The sequence below is a fragment of the Dama dama genome, chromosome 11 (assembly GCF_033118175.1).
Source record: "Dama dama isolate Ldn47 chromosome 11, ASM3311817v1, whole genome shotgun sequence".
Taxonomy (NCBI): Eukaryota; Metazoa; Chordata; class Mammalia; order Artiodactyla; family Cervidae; genus Dama; species Dama dama.
Window position 1 is genome coordinate 25,100,481 of NC_083691.1, and position 17,007 is coordinate 25,117,487.

Sequence of the window (17,007 nt, forward strand, 5' to 3'; positions counted from 1 at the left end):
AGCTAATTTCTTAAAACTAAGCTTCAATGACAGCCATTTTATCACCAACTTTGGATTAACAGCTTCACCAAAGTTCATGTTCTTTTTTCCACATCCTCTGAAATGGGGTTCCTAGTTTTTATACTAGAGATTATTTAAAAATCTGGCAGCCTTGTATGTCAAGACCATGGAGTAGGCAAAAGGTAAGCACAAACAGGTAAACTTCAGAGAAAAAGTAAGAGGTATGATGGACAAATGCAACTGGATACTTAAAGACATTAAACAGCCTCCTTCCTCCTGACAATACTAGGCCACAGCGTCTAATGGAAATACAATGTAAACGACACATACAATTAAGCTTTCTAGTAGCTAAGTTAAAAATATAGAAAGAGGTGAAACTAATGTTTGTAATATATTTTAAATCTAATGCATCTAAAATACTGTCATTTTAACATTCAATCTTGCCTGGAAAATGCCATGGGCAGAGGAGCCTGGCAGGCTACAGTCTATGGGGCCACGAAGAGTCGGACACGACTAAGCGAGACTGAGCACAACATGTAGTCAGTATGAAAACTGAGTTACTCCTTTGCATTAAGTCTTCAACATCCAGCGTGCATCATTTCACACTACAGCACCCCTCCATCTGGACTACCTACATTCTGAGTGCGCAATATCCATCCACACATGATTAGTGGTTACTGGATATTCAGTGTAGCTCTAGACCTTTCGCATTTTTGATCAATGAACTTGAATCTTTAGTTAACTGAATTGTGTAAGAATAGGACTAAAGCAGTTATGATATTTTCAAATATTTCAGAAGAAAAGAAACATGTTTTTATATTCCCCAAGGAAGTGGGCACTTAAGAGAAAGAGACTTGATTCAGCTTTTCCCATTAACAACTTTTTAATAAATACAGTCAACTACAGGGGTCAGCAGCCTCAGGCAGAGCTCATTTTCCCATCACTGCCCACTCAGGCACCTGCTGAAGGAACACCTGGTGGAGACTGCACACAATGTGAGCATGCAGTGTGTTATGACACTAGATGCCCTTCAAGCTTCTCCCAACACCTGTGATTCCATAAACTCTAACTTTCGGTTTTGCTGACTTTGGTTAACAAACTGGCCTGTGTTCTACGCTGTATCTGCTTCCCCTCAGATTTCATTAATTATTTTTCTGAACCTGTGCTGCCCAATATGCAAGCTGCTAGCTACACTCAGCTTAAGTAAAACACAATAAAACTTGATTTCTCAGTCACACATTTCAGACGCTCGCGCAGCTAGTGTCCACCCCACTAGACATCAATAATACCTAATATCTATCATTCTATCATTACAGGAAGTTTTTCTGGACAACTTGTTCTAAACCAAACTGGGAAAGAGACCCAGACTCATAATTGCTTTTTCCCCTTGGTGTCTAATCTTGGTGTTCTTAACCCTGGAGTAAGGAGAGGTGATACAGTGGGTAGAGCATCAGAACTGAACAGAGTATCTGGGGCTCATCACAGGCTCTGCCAGTAACCACGCCTAGACAACTGTAAGTGCACATTTATCCTTGCTGGCTCCCAGTTTCTCATCTACAGAATAAAGGGTCTGGATTAGATACTCCCCCCAAGACAATTCCAGGGCTAATGTTACTGGACTATCTGAGCCCCGTTTCCAAGTGCTCAAAGTATCTTAGCAGAGTGGACTCAAATCTTAACCACCTGTGGTTATGATGAAATATCTCCAAAATATATAAAGAAATGTTTTCTTTATCTTCTAGAATAAATTTCATTTCTACAAAAGAAACTTAGCAACCAAGTTTAGGAAACTATGAAGCTATTCTGACTTGGACAACAGAAAGCCAAGAAACTTTCTTATATACATTTTATTAGCATAAATTTTAGCATATATTTCTATAGACAAGATATTCTTATGTGTTCTGTCAAATTAAAGATGTATGTCTTGAAGGTTCTGATGAATTAGGAAGTTTTAAGGAAGCTTACTAACAATAGTTAAATATATTCTTCCTGTGGTCAATTTACTCATATGAGGCCATTTAAATTCTTTCTATACCACAAATGAAATCACACAAAAAAGTAGCTAGCTGTATTTATTAATCTGAAACACAGATTTAGCAATTACCTGAATGTTAAAATGATCAAGAATTCCAATCAGTTCTTCTTTCTTAGTAGAAACCACGGCACCTGGTTATAAGAAACACAAAATGATCAGACTGTTTTCAGGGCAGCAATACATTTTTAAAAATGAGCAATTATTTATAAACTTTTCCTGATGTCATTAAGAAAGGTACGTTGAATACACACACATCTGAACAAACTGAGGCAACACATGTCATGACACAAGTACAGAGGAGGCAGAAGCAAAGTTGTAGTGACAGTGTTTCTCTACTTTTCAGAGCAGAACCTTTGCTTTTTTCTTCTCATCTATCTCTTTATACCCCCCTCCTCTTTCTTTATGCCCTTTTCCACCTTTCACTAATCTTCTCTTTCCACATGTGATAGTAACTATAGGGGTGAAAGAAGGTCAAAATGGCATATCACAGACTATTTCAAACTGACCCAAATTCTGCTAGTCACACTTTTGCTGTAGAATCCCTTGTGGTAATATAACAATGTGTAATACGTGTATATACGTATGTATCCATCCATGTGCACATACACATATATGCAACCAACCAATCCTCTTACAAGAAGGAAGTTTCAAGAGATGAGACGTAGCCTTCCAGTGATACCAGCACAATCAATGACCTCTTTTTAATTGGATGTTTACTGCTAGTTCTCCAAAATAAAAGAGAAATTCATAACAAACCTGTTGCACTCTTCAGTTTGTAAGATCGACTTCCATCCATGCTGATGTGCTGCTGCACAACTATAGAGTCGCCGTACACATTTCCTCTGTAGGCATCATCCCCTCTGTTTCTTAATGTTATTGAGATATCTGCTGAGCTAAAGCAATAAGGTTAAACTAAGTCACAGGAAGGTACAGGGCAACTGTAACAGCAACTTACAGTAATTTTCAAAACCTCCAGTGATTTGGCTAATTCATTGGAAAAGTAGCTTTACACCAGTAGTTGATGGCTGAGAGGCTACTACAGAATATAATACTAAAGATACCATACAACAAAGATGAGAAGAGAAACTTTATAACAAAGTAACTGACTATGCTATCCATAACAGAAATACATTTTCACAAAATCCACTTAAGTTTTGGTTGTTTCATGTCATGTAGATAAGTTACACATTTTCCTATCTGCAATGTATAATCAATATTATACAGCCTGGATAATAATATTGCATATCAATATCATGCTAAATCACATAATAAAGCATCATCCTGACAGCAGGCGTCTAAGAATGATGAAGTAAGAATTAAGGTGAAATAATATATTTTCTAAGAAGATGAGAATTAAAGGAAACAATTTTGATTCTTCTATTACTTACACAACAACAAAAAAGGCTAAAGTATTTGATATCAAGAAATGTAAACTAAATCTCAAAATTTCCTAAGGTTTTATTAGTATTACAAAAGAATTATTTTCAAAGTTTAAAAGAAGTATGAAGCATTTATAGCCATGTATATTTTAACATGTTATGGGGGAGGAGAGAATCAATCTCTGTTTTTCTACTCTAAATTCTGTTAAAATAAGGCTTGGGAGAAAACTTTTTAAAAAGTTAATGAAAGGCATTAATAAATAAATATAATTTCCTCAAACATAAAAGCAGATAATATTTTCTCTGGTTAAAATGAGTATCTGCCCAAAATGCTCAAGTCCTTTAATGTAAATCTCCTTTTGGTAATTAAAGGCTATATTAAACAGAACAAACTTGTTTTCATGAATTTATAGTCAAACTCCAAAACTGCTTCCATTTGCAGGAAATACAGGTAAGAAATACTCAAGATGAATTTCACTGTGAACTGGTAATTAGTAGACATCCTGAAGCAGCTCAGTTCTTGTTCCCCCGTACATGTGTGCAGGGAAGGGCTCTCACAGACAGAGGGCTCAGCAGCCCCCAACCCTCCCCACAGGGACTGAGCTAAATACAGAAGACACCGCTAATGTGTGTGTGTATTCAGTCGCTCAGTCGTGTCTGACTCTTTGTGACCCCATGGCCTGTAGCCTGCCAGGCTCCTCTGTTCATAGGATTTCCCAGGCAAGAATACTGGAGTGGGTTGCCATTTCCTCTTTCAGGGGATATTCCCAACCCAGGAATTGAACTCACGTCTCTTGCATTGACAGGAAGATTCTTTACCACTGCGCCACTTGCGAAGTATATAGAAAGTGGATGATAAGTGAGCCAGATACTCTTGTTTAAAATTCAAATTAAGAAAAATTAGTAAAGCTCAAGTACAGTCTGTAGTTTAGTTAATAATAATATACCAATGTTAACCAAACAGTACTTTGATAAAAGTACCTCAGGTATTTAAGATGTCAACATTAAAGAAAATTGGGTAAAGGCTATAAGGAAACTGTACTAGCTTTGCAACACTTGTGTAAATCTAAAATCATTTCAAAATCACAAGTTTTAAAAACAAACTCAAATTCAGACTCAATCAAGTGTTAAGGCGGTAATTCCTTGGAGCTACAAAGTTCTGAGGGCTCTGGGACTAGAGAGATCAATTTGGGGCATTATGTTCTGACAAGTACAAAGTCTGCAGAGACTACAGAGGAAAGCAGAACATACAACAGTTAAGCTCTTGGGAAACCACCCGGACAGAGAGAGACACTGAATCATAGATACTGGCCATGAATCAGAGACATAGAGAACTCAAGAGCACGTCCTTTCATGGGCAGCCCCACACACATGCCTCAACAAGGATACAGAACGGCAAAGAAAGTCACACAACTGCACACCTGTCAGAAGAGGGAAGGCAGGAGAGCACAGCACAGAAGAGAAGGCCACTCAGCCTGGATGGGAGGGGAGTTTGGGGAGAATGGATACATGCATAAGTACGGTGACAGGTGAATGTCTGGCTTGCAGAGGCTTGGATTTAAAATGCAACACCTGTCTGAAGTCTGGACCCTTCCTCTCCCCACAAAGGATTACACTCTCACAGAAAGGATAAGTTAGAACTTTTTCCACATAGCAGTTAAGAAAAGATACCAAGGTTTAGAGAACGAATTTATAGTTGCCGGGGGGAGGGTGGGGGAAAGGCATAGTTAGGGACACGTACACACTGCTATATTTAAATGGATAACCAGCAAGGACCTGCGGTACAGCATGGGGAATTCTGCTCAATGTGACGTGGCCACCTGGACGGCAGAGGAGTCTGGGGAGAATGGACACATGTATATGTGTGGCTGAGTCACTCTGCTGTGCACCTGAAACTGCCATAGCATTGTCAATCAGCTATACATCAATACAAAATAAACCGTTTAAAAACAAGTGCAGCCACTGAGGAGAGGGAGGGAGGTAGTGGAAATGAAGAGCTGTAAGCATAAGCCTGACGAAGGAAGGAAGACACAGATCCAGAAACAAAGACACAAAGAGCCAGAGACACAGAACAGAAAGACCCAGAGAGCGATGATCTTTGGTTCTGAGTCTCTCAGTTCCAGTCACTCCTGATCCAATTATGCTTCCTCCCTGCAGCTTCCAAGATATATACCCTGCATCTTTATGATCTATCTCTTCTCGAGATACCCTGAGTGGCTTGGGGTGTGTACGTTTTTAATCAGAAATAGCAATATCTAACTAAGACGGACATGCTCCTGAAAAGTTCTAATTAATGAGCTTTTAAAGCTCTCTGCGGTGATTCTAATGAACAGTCAAGGTTGAAAACTATCAGCTAAAGTCTATGATAGGGGAAGGGGATCTGGTTTACAACATGGAGCCAAAAATATTTGTACCTCATGAAAACATTTTTAAAAATAAAGTGACACCTCCTTTGATTTGCAGACACCAACTTTATTTTCCTTCTGAGCCACTCCTTGCATTTGAAAGCTATTTTTACTATTGTGAGAGCTTCGGAGACACTGATATCCTACTACCATATGAATTCACAAGAAAGGCATATTATTTAAAAATATTTAAGGCTTACAAAAAATACCCCTCATAACAACTGCTGAGAAAACCTATATAAGGAGACAGGATACCTGCTCTGGGACTGACTGCTGTCTCCCCACCTACTAACGTGGCTGGTGTGGAATTTGGGTCAAGAGACATAGAGCCCAGTGTCTGTCACTAGAGAGACCCTTCAGTGAGAAGAGGAATGATCACCGAGCTCCTCCAGAATGACAGCACATGCACACACACATGCATACGCAGTGCCGCCCTAAGGCTATGGTTTCTTTTTTTTTGGATCCAAAACATACTCTTTATTTATCGTCATGAAGATTTTTACATATTTAAAACTCAAACTATACACTTTTGACAAGTGAAATTTATGACAATGCTACAATAAAGCTGTTTTTGACAAAAACTTTTTTCTCATATAAGATGTCACTCCCACAAAGAAGTCATTGACGTTCCTGTCAAAATTAGAATTTCTAGGGGTTTCGGTTCAAGATGGCGACAGGATCCCAAACTGACCTTCTACAACACACTGAATCTATAGCTATGCATCGAGCAACTTTCTCGGGATAAAAATAATTAAAAAAATAGCTGAGCAAGTCCTATACATGGGATGAAGGAGAGAAGGCCCACATCAAAGTGGGTAGAAGAGAATGGGACACAATGTGGCCGTAAAATATGAGAACAAGGGAAATACAGCTTTATTAGACATTTATCTCTTGATGCTGTAGCAATGAGGGACTGTGAAAGTAATTAATAAATAAAAGTCACAGAAAATCCCCAATGATAAGAAAAGGTGCAAGTGGCTTAAAACAGAAAAAGAAAGGAATAACTGTGAAAGAGGAAAAATGTAAGAGGCTACCATTTTCAAACCCAGAACAACAGATGGCACACATCTCTGGTCCTGGTAAGAAGGGAAACCTGAAGTTTTTTTTCTTTTTTACTTTTGTGTGCTTCTCCACATATATGTCTTGTCTTATACACCTGCATGTATAAGGGTTACAGACTTGGGAAGTGTGGCTTACCATGTCCAGGGAGGTGGGCCGTGAAGGGAGATGACGTAGAGAGAGCACAGGCCCTCTAATGCCCCTTACAGTGGGAAAGGGAAGTGCTATTGGAGGTCCCCGAAGGAAAACGCAACTCAAGTGCAGAGAATGTAGGGTGGTGGTTGTTTAGTCACTAAGTGGTGTCCAAGTCTTTTGCGACCCCATGGACTATAGCCTGCCAGGTTCCTCTGTCCATGGGATTTCCCAGGGGAGAGTACAGGAGTGGGTTGCCACTTCCTTCTCCAGGGGGCTGTGGCTTCTTTCTCGGCTTCAGGAGACCCTTATCTGTACAGAGGTGACTGCAGCACTGCCTGTTGACGGAAACGAGGCACAAGGAACAAGGAAAAAGCCATGTAGAATAAGGACGCACCTGTTCCTTCTTTGGGTGGGTAGCTAATCTGCAGTACGTTCTGTAAACTTGAATAAATCAATCAGGCATGTGTAGTATCCTTCCATAACCCACTCCCCCAATGCTACAGCTGATGTCAAAAACTGGCCTGGTGCCTAGATTCCAGGACTAGGATTAGGGAGGCTGAGGGAGGGAACAGTGACCTGAACCTGCTGAAGAATGTGAAGGGCTATGGGCCTGAGGCTTTGGTCTCTCAGAGAGGAGGAGACACATCCATACTACAGCAAAGCCTTGCTGGATGATCAGAGGGTGGAGCCCCAGGTAAAGAGCCTCTAGGCACAGTCAGTCCTCTGGCTTCTCCTAACCATCTTGGGCAAGCGTCTCTAAGGAGGGTTGGAACCCTCTACAAAGGCAGCCTGGAGCTCAAGTGTCACAAGTGGGCCATTTCAGATGGGGGGAGGGGGAGTCCTGAGGACCACCTTAAACCTGTGCCTGGCTGACAGGCGCCCTCAGGAAAGATCAAACAGCCACACAGATTTTAGACACAAAACAAAAAGAAAATACTCAGTGAGCTAATTCTATTTAAAAAAAAAAAAAGTGATGACAGAATCAGAGATTATAAAATTAGAGAAATTTTATAGCCACCAAGTGTTTTAAATGAGGAAGAAGACAAGAGGAGTAGGAATGGGTTTGGAAAAGCTGTTTGTAGCTACTTTTTCAGACAAGGTCAGTACAAAGCAGACTGAGCTCAGGTTAAAGCTTTTAGCTGTTATTACCTCTGTTTAAAATATTTTAATGTTCCTATCTACAGGCAGCTGTGTCCTTCAATGGTGGTGATTTGTGCAAGCTAGCCTTTATCCATCTTTCTTTTTTTAATGGCATTCCAAGGACAAATCTCAGAAAGAAGCTTCTGCTTTGGTCCAGGTATTTCCCACATGGAAAAAAATTTTTAAATCTTTGAGACATAAAACATTTAATGTTATAGAATAAAAAATTTCTTCCTGAAGATTTCTATTTGACAGATCAATGGGTTATCCAGCTAGGTAGACTAGGTAAATACTTGGATAACTTGAACTGAAACAGAGTTGAGACCATTAACTTTGAAGTGTTCAAATAGCTAACTTTTGACTTCAGACATAACTTTCTTTGGAGACTGTGAGAGAGAAGACCTTGCCAGACTGGAGCCCAAATAAGGTCAGGAAAGACAGAAAACATCTGGAGAATTGTTACCAAGTAGTTCCTTTCCAAGGCCATATAGCATGGGAAACAATTCTCTGTGCATCTTTTCCTCCCTCCTCCTAAGTCCACTTGGAACCTTGGCTTAGGGGTAAGATTCCTAAGGTTTCTGAGAAATACATAAGAAACCTGCAATCCTGATCCACATCACGTCCTCATTCTGTTTTTTAGAAATCAAATGGAAAATGGGGGAAGTTAAATGGATATAACACTGAGCAGAAGGAAAGTCAGTTACAAGGGGGAAAAAAAGACAATCAGTGTCAAGTATCAAAGTTCCAGAAGTCCCTGGACACCGAGTATGTGAGGGAGAAACACGCAGTGGAACCGCCTCACTGTGGGAGCTGCGATGACAGAGTCTGTGACGTCCAGATCATAGGAGAAATGAGGATCCCTTCAGGGTTTTCTGAGACTGAACTAAAAAGAATAAGGAGATCAGCCTGACAAGAGCTCCTAATGGACAAAAGGCCACAAGTCTGTGATGACACAAACCAGGCAATTAATATACAGTTAGGTGACAGTGAATGTAACAAAAAGAAACACAAACATAAAGTCACACATGGTTGTTATATAACCATTCACAAGGGTCAGGATGAACCACAAAGGGGCTTGTGATTGTGGTCCTCACACCAAATTCACTGGTGAACCACCTGAGTAAAGCATACAAAATGAGAGACAGAATGGAATACTTTTTTGTAATTCTTAAGATCTGAGAGGCAGAATTCTGTTTAGGGACACCTTGACTGGTTACTAACTCTGCTCTAGCTCATGTGGTATCAACGTGGACTTGCTGAAGCTGGATTCGGGACAAGAGCTAGAGAAGTCCTGGTGGTCCAGCGGATAAGGCTCTGCACTTCCTGCAGGGGGCAGCAGCTCGATCCCTGGTCACGGTAAGGTTCTGCATGCTACGCGGCCAAAATAATTTAAAGTCCCATGTTCATAAATATACCTTTAAATGGAAGTATACAAATTTATCATTGCTCATTCTTCCAGAAAGGTAAAAGAAACAAGTGTCGGGGGGAGGTGCATGGCATTTAGTGACACAAGCATTCTGTCAGGAGAGAGAAAGAGGCAACAGTGGGCTATGCCAGCAAGAGAAAGCAATGGGGAAGAGAAAGCAATGAAAAGATATGACACCTGACACCTCGGCTCCACTTCCGGGAAGCCAATTCATTTCCAACAATGTCTACATGAATTGAGAATCTAAAGCTGCTTCTTATTAAAGAACTGAAAGATACATGTAGAAAGCCAACACTTACTTCTGTCCATCCTTCACAAAACCTTTTAAAGAAGATCCTCGATTAGTAGTGACAGCTTTTCCACCAAGACCAACTATGAGAGCTGTGAGCACCGCACTCTTGCCACCTAAAGAACAGGTGTTGAGGAAATCACATGCATTAGAGAGGGAGAAGTCTGATTCCTACAATTTTATGTAAAAATATTTCTCAGAGATGTGAAATAGTCTAACCCTGAAAGGAAGTGTTACACTTCAATTATAGTTTTCTTCCAGTGCCAAAAACAAAAAGTTGTATATATCATGAAATATTTAGCTGCTGCTATTAGAAAAAAAAATCAGTACATTTCAGGAATCAAATTTTTGCCATAAATGGAAAAAAGCGGTTGATGACTTTCCAACCTAAAATTCACAGTATCATCTTGACCTGTCAGCTATTAAATGAACTTATCTTTCTAATTAACCCAAATATATTTAACTCATCTAATGTCTCTTACATCCTAATTTAATTAAAATTAGGATTTTTCTTTTCCCATAAATTCTCAGAAGCCCGAAACTATTTTTGACCCTGATTGCAAGCTCCACAGGGACAGGACCTTAACTCAGTGGCTATCTCCAATATCAGCCCATGATAGGCACTCACATATTTGCTGAATAAATGAGTTTAAATATGAAAAACTACCAGTCGTATGGACAGATGTTTTTATATTTTGTGATATTTTGACAATTATTATTCCTAATTTGAGTATTATTCATTTGCTCACTCTTTAAACTTTTTTACTCTTAACAGACAAAAAATATCACAAGCTAACATAGCAAAATCTGTAACAGTTACCCAGAATATGATAACCAGTTTCTCAACTCCACAATCAACCAAAGAGATCAACTCTTATCAACTCATCATCTTTCACAACATACTCTAAATTAAACCAAGTATACAACAGTTAACCCAATTTAGTTCCTGGGATGCCTTTCGAGTTCCTATCCTAACTTTCTCCTTTTTCTTCATTTCCAAATTCACAGCTTCCACCACCTTCATTAGATTAATACTTTCACTATTTCGAATGTTAAGCTCTAACTGCAGAACCTACCAGTCTGTCTTTACTACTTGTCCTGTTTGACCTTCCCATAGCTCTGGTCCTTTGTCTATTCTCTCCTTCTAAAAACACTTTTCTCTTGAACTAACAGAGGAGGGAAAACAAAGAACAACTAAACAGACCACAGAGCTATCTGTACTAGTTTCATGTTCTAGCACAACCACCATCCCTGGACCCTGGCAAGTTCCTCTCCCTCTCCACTGGCTCAGTCAAGCAGCCAACATGTCATACCCAGCAGGTTCACCACAAAGGCTGCCTAACTCGTCTTTCCAAATCCAGTGTCTTCCTCTGTGTCTCAGCTACTTCTTTCCCACGAACATCTAAAAGATCTTTCATTTTTATTCAAATACCACCACAAATATCATCTTTTTTTTTTTCATTTATTTTTATTATTTGGAGGCTAATTACTTTACAATATTGTAGTGGTTTTTGTCATACATTGACATGAATCAGCCATGGATTTACATGTATTCCCCCATCCCGATCCCCCCTCCCACCTCCCTCTCCACCCGATCTCTTCTTAAAGCTTTCATTGGCCACATGAGTGAGAATTAATTTCTTTCTTGTTTGGATTCCCATGGCACTTCATTCATGCTGTTAACAACAGTTAATAGATACAAGACACAGGACTGCCTCAACAGCAATGAGGATAGCTTGCCTACTCTTCTATGGTATGAATTCCAAGGTACACAGATTCAAATCACTACGCATTCTAGAAGGGTGGGATTGGGAGGGAGTTGGAAGGGAGGTTTGGGAGGGCGGGGAGGGGACATGGGTGTACCTATGGCTGATTCTTGTTGATGTTTGATTGAAAACTACAAAATTCTTCACAGCAATTATCTTTCAATTAAAAAAAAATAAAGTGGCAAAACAACATGAAGGAAAGGTTTATACCTCTTGCATAATGAACCCAGAGTTAACTCATTATTTTCTTAAAGTGTAGACTGGCAGCAAATACTGAAAAATTCATGACCACAAACCAGTGATCTAAAACTTAGCTGTATCAGCACTAACAGGCACCTATTTTAAAAAGTTAAAGCATTCTGACTTCAATGTACTGCTCAAAGTCAAATAAGAAGGAAGGCAAAAACACTTACTTCCATTATTGCCAACAACAAAGTTGACATTAGAACCAAACTTAAAGGGTCCAAGCATCGAATGACACATGAAGTTTTTGAGCTGAATACTCTCAATTATTCCAACTTCTGCTGCTGTCTATGAATTTTAAAAAATGAGAGAAAACAATCAATCTAATTCAATCACTACAATCATCCAACTGTTTGTTAGCAGGAGAAAGATCAGCAGTGCTACGAATGAAAAAAGTTACAGAAAGTATAATTTTAAATGTTAATTTCAATCAATGAGTAAGTGCATGCTCAGTCACTAAGTTCTGTCCAACTCTTTAAGACCCCATGAACTGTAGCCCACCAGGCTCTTCTGTCCATGCAATAATACTGGAGTAGGTTGCCATTTCCTTCTCCACCGAATCTTCCTGACCAAGGGATTGAACCTGCATCTCCTGCATTGGCAGATAGGTTCTTTACCACTGAGCCACTAGGGAGGCCTTCAATCAATGAGCAAATGACATTAATTCATATGATTAACTGTTCATTCTAAGTCCTTATAGGTTCTAACAAGTATTTCACAGGGTTCTTTTTTAATATGGACAAAACCAACATCTTGAGTCAGATCACTTTCTGTTGGAGAGAGGCTATCTTCAGCATTGTGGGATATTTAACAGCATCTCTAGCCACTACCCACCAGCACTCTCTCCTCCAACCCCAGGTGTGACAACCAAAAATTATATTCAGACATTGCTAAATGTGTCCACTGCAGAGAGAGCACAGAATTATAATTTCCATACTGTGAATATGTCATAATTAAATTAGAGACGGTTCATAGGTTTTAACCAAGAGTTTGACACACAGTGGTCACACTTTGTAGTTAAAATATGAAAATAAATCAACCATATTTTACCAAACCTTCCAAATGTTTTTGAAGAACATTTAATGTCTCCAACTTTTAAGTTATTTATTATAAAAATCTCTGGCTCTCTATTACTAAACAGCAGCTTATTAAAAAGCAGGAAAAATTTACATCCTTATATGAGTGGCTTCCCAGGTGGCTCAATGGTAAAGAACCTGTCTCCCAATGCAGGAGACATGAGTTCGATCCCTGAGTCGGGAAGATCTGCTGGAGAAGGAAATGGGAACCCGCTCCAGTGTTCTTGCCTGGGAAATCCCATGGACAGAGGAGCATAGCAAGCTACAGGCCATGGGGTCACAAAGAGTCAGACTTGATGTAGCAACAAAAACAAGCAGAATTCTGTAGAAATCATGGTTGAAGACTTTTTAAACGTCTTCAGTTTATTTTGGTCTTAATTGAAGACTTAGATGTAGTTATAAAAAATAATACAGAGAAATCCTGTGACTCCTTTACCCAGGTTCTGCCAAAGGTAAAATCTTGAAAACTATGGTACAATACCACACCAGGGTGCTCATTTTGATAGTGATGCAGAAAATATTCCCGTCACAAGTACCTATCACATTGTCCCTCTAGAGCCCCATCCTCATTCCTCCCTACCCACTCCTCCTTTACCCTGGCCCACTGGTCTGTTCTCCATTTCTGAGACACTGTTATTTCAAGAATGTTATATGCATGGAATCAGACAGAATGTAACCTTTCAAGAAGCGTTTTTTTCCTTCACTCAGCTTAACTGTCTTTTGTTGTCTATGTGCACAGTTCACTGTTTTCTACTGCTAAATAGTATCTCCGGGTAGAGACATACTATAGCAGGTTTAACTACTCACTCACTGTATGACATCTGGATTGTCAGTTTTTGAGTATTATAAATAAAGCTGCTGTGAACACTCATGTACAGATTTTTGGGAGAAAATAAATCTTTTCTCTGTGGTGCTGTGCTATGCTTAGTCACTCTGTCACGTCTGACTCTTTGCGACGCCATGCACTGCAGCCCACCAGGCTCTTCTGTCCATGGGGATTCTCCAGGCAAGAATATCGGAGTGGGTTGCCATGCCCTCCTCCAGAGGATCTTCACAACCCAGGGATCAAACCCAGGTCTCTCACACTGCAGGCAGATTCTTTAGCGTCTGAATCACCGGGGAAGCCCAAGAATACTGGAGTGGGTAAGCCATCCCTTCTCCAGGGGATCTTCCCTTATCGTCCTTTCTTTTAAAATACACTTTTGGGCACACTGGGTCTTCACTGCTGTACCAGGCTTTTATTTAGTTGCAGTGAGCCGGGGGCTACTCTCTAGCTCTGGTGTGAGGGCTTTTCACTGAGATGGCTTCTCGTGTCGTGGAGCACGGGCTCTACAGAGAGCGCAAGTTTCAGTAACTGTGGCACACAAGCTTAGCTGCCTCGCCACATGTGGGATCTTCCCAGACCAGGGATCCAACTCACGTCTTCAGCACTGGAAGGCAGATTCTTAACTACTGGACCACGAGGGAAGTCGCCATATTATCCTTTTGTTGTTTGCAGAGTCTATGGTCAAATCCACTGTTTCATTCCTGATATTGGTAGTTTGTGTTTTCTCTCATTTTTCCCTTTCCTCAATCTTAGTAGAGGTTTGTAAGTTTTACTGACCTTTCCAAAGAAATACCTCTTTGTTTTATTGTTTTCTCTACTAATTTTTTCTAAAAATTAACATGAACTTCAAAATTAGGTGATTTTTACCTCACTTTTAAAAATTCATGTGACTTTTCCTCTGCAGCTAGAGACCCAGCTTCGGATACTGAATAAAGAATATGATATATAAAACAGACAGGAGAAACAGGCCAATCAAAAGATATTAATTTTATAATTTTGCACTCACCAAAGTAGAGGTACCATTAGTGAAAGAAACTGCACATTCATCTTCGTCACATTCATCTTTATCAAAATCGTCCAATTCTTCTTGTCTTGGTCTTTTGGCATTTTCAGGAGAGAAAAAATTTTCTTCCTTTCTTTTGGCCATCAGGTCTAAACAAATATTACAGTGACAATGAAGAAAATCATGTAAAGCATCCATACAACTGTTCCATATATATATTATAAAACTTAACAAAATTAGACAAAGCTTAAGTTTTAGTACTATATCCATCCATTTTCACTTTAAGTAAAATTACCATCTGTGGGGAGGGAGGGGGCCATGAGCCAAAGAATGCGAGTGGTCACAAGAAGGTGGAAAGGTAAGGACACAGACACTCAAGAACCTCTGGAAAGGAACATATCCCTCCTGTTCTCTTGATTTTAGCCCAGGCAGACATGTCAGACTTCTCACTACAGAAGTAGATAATAAATTCCTGTTTTAAAAAATCTGCATATGCTACACTAGTTGATTTTACTTCAGAGGGATTCATGATGGAGGTTTTTATTGATACGGACCTATCTAAGTATTTTAACTCCTAAGCTCACAAAAGGTAAACGGTTTTATTTGTGAAACTGTGGATCTATTGATGAGATGGTATAATGCCTTCTCAACTTACTCCAGAGCAATCATCCAATTTTTATAAGTTATAAAGTAATACAGTATCGTATAAAACTAACATTATTTCCCCAAAGAAGCATATTTGTAGTGGACTGTATAGTCCATGGAGTCTCAAAGAGTCTGACATGAAACAGTGACTTTCACTTTCACTTTTGCCTAGCACTAGAAGAAAAGTGAAAGGCAAAGGAGAAAAGGAAAGCTATTCCCATTGTGAATACAGAGTTCCAAAGAATAGCAAGGAGAGATAAGAAAGCCTTCCTCAGCGATCAATATAAAAAATAGAGGAAAACAATAGAATGGGAAAGACAAGAGATCTCTTCAAGAAAATTAGAGATACTAAGAGAACATTTCATGCAAAGATAGGCTCAATAAAGGACAGAAATGGTATGGACCTAACAGAAGCAGAAGATATTAAAAAGAGGTGGCAAGAATACACAGAAGAACTGTATGAAAAAGATCTTCATGACCCAGATAATCACGATGGTGTGATCACTCACCTAGAGCCAGACATCCTGGAATAGGAGTCAAGTGGGCCTTAGGAAGCATCACTACGAACAAAGCTAGTGGAGGTGACGGAATTCCAGCTGAGCTATTTCAAATCCTGAAAGATGATGCTGTGAAAGTGCTGCACTCAATATGCCAGCAAATTTGGAAATCTCAGCAGTGGCCACAGGACTGGAAAAGGTCAGTCTTCATTCCAATTTCAAAGAAAGGCAATGCCAAAGAATGCTCAAACTACCACACAATTGTCCTCATCTCACACACTAGTAAAGTAATGCTCAAAATTCTTCAAGCCAGGATTTGGCAATATGTGAACTGTGAACTTTCAGATGTTCAAGCCGGTTTTAGAAAAGGCAGAGGAACCAGAGATCAAATTGCTAACATCTGCTGGATCATCAAAAAAGTAAGAGTTCCAGAAAAACATCTACTTCTGCTTTTTGACTATGCCAAAGTCTTTGACTGTGTGGATCTCAACAAACTGTGGAAAATTTTTAAAGCGATGGGAATACCAGACCATCTGACCTGCCTCCTGAGAATCTGTATTCAAGTCAAGAAGCAACAGTTAGAACTGGACATGGAACAGACTGGTTCCAAATCAGGAAAGGAATATGTCAAGGCTATATATTGTCACCATGCTTATTTAACTTATATGCAGAGTACATCATGAGAAACGCTGGGCTGGATGAAGCACAAGCGGGAATCAAGATTGCCAGGAGAAACAGCAGTAACCTCAGATAAGCAGATGACACCAACCTTATGGCAGAAAGCGAAGAACTAAAGAGCCTCTTGATGAAAGTGAGAGAGGAGAGTGAAAAAGTTGGCTTAAAACTCAACATTCAGAAAACTAAGATCATGGCATCTGGTCCCATCACTTCATGGCAAATAGATGGGGAAGCAATGGAAACAGTGACAGACTTTATTTTCGGGGGCTCCAAAATCACTGCAGATGGTGACTGCTGCCATGAAATTAAAAGACGCTTACTCCTTGGAAGGAAAGTTATGACCAACCTAGACAGCATATTAAAAAGCAGAGATATTACTTTGCCAACAAAGATCCGTCTAGTCAA

The 17,007-nt window shown here is 39.7% G+C and overlaps 1 protein-coding gene across 1 annotated transcript in view; it reads right to left on the reverse strand.

The window, feature by feature from the left end:
• The window catches only part of SMC6 (structural maintenance of chromosomes 6), a 68,793-nt gene that overhangs the window by 42,536 nt on the left and 9,250 nt on the right, over positions 1-17,007 (reverse strand). Inside the window, exons 2-6 of the mRNA XM_061154837.1 lie at positions 14,786-14,931; positions 12,048-12,165; positions 9,879-9,984; positions 2,792-2,928; positions 2,105-2,166 (exon numbers count right to left, since the gene is read on the reverse strand). Coding sequence (XP_061010820.1) covers positions 2,105-2,166; positions 2,792-2,928; positions 9,879-9,984; positions 12,048-12,165; positions 14,786-14,926 — 564 coding nt within the window. The 5' untranslated portion in view covers positions 14,927-14,931. The remainder of the gene's footprint in view (positions 1-2,104; positions 2,167-2,791; positions 2,929-9,878; positions 9,985-12,047; positions 12,166-14,785; positions 14,932-17,007) is intronic.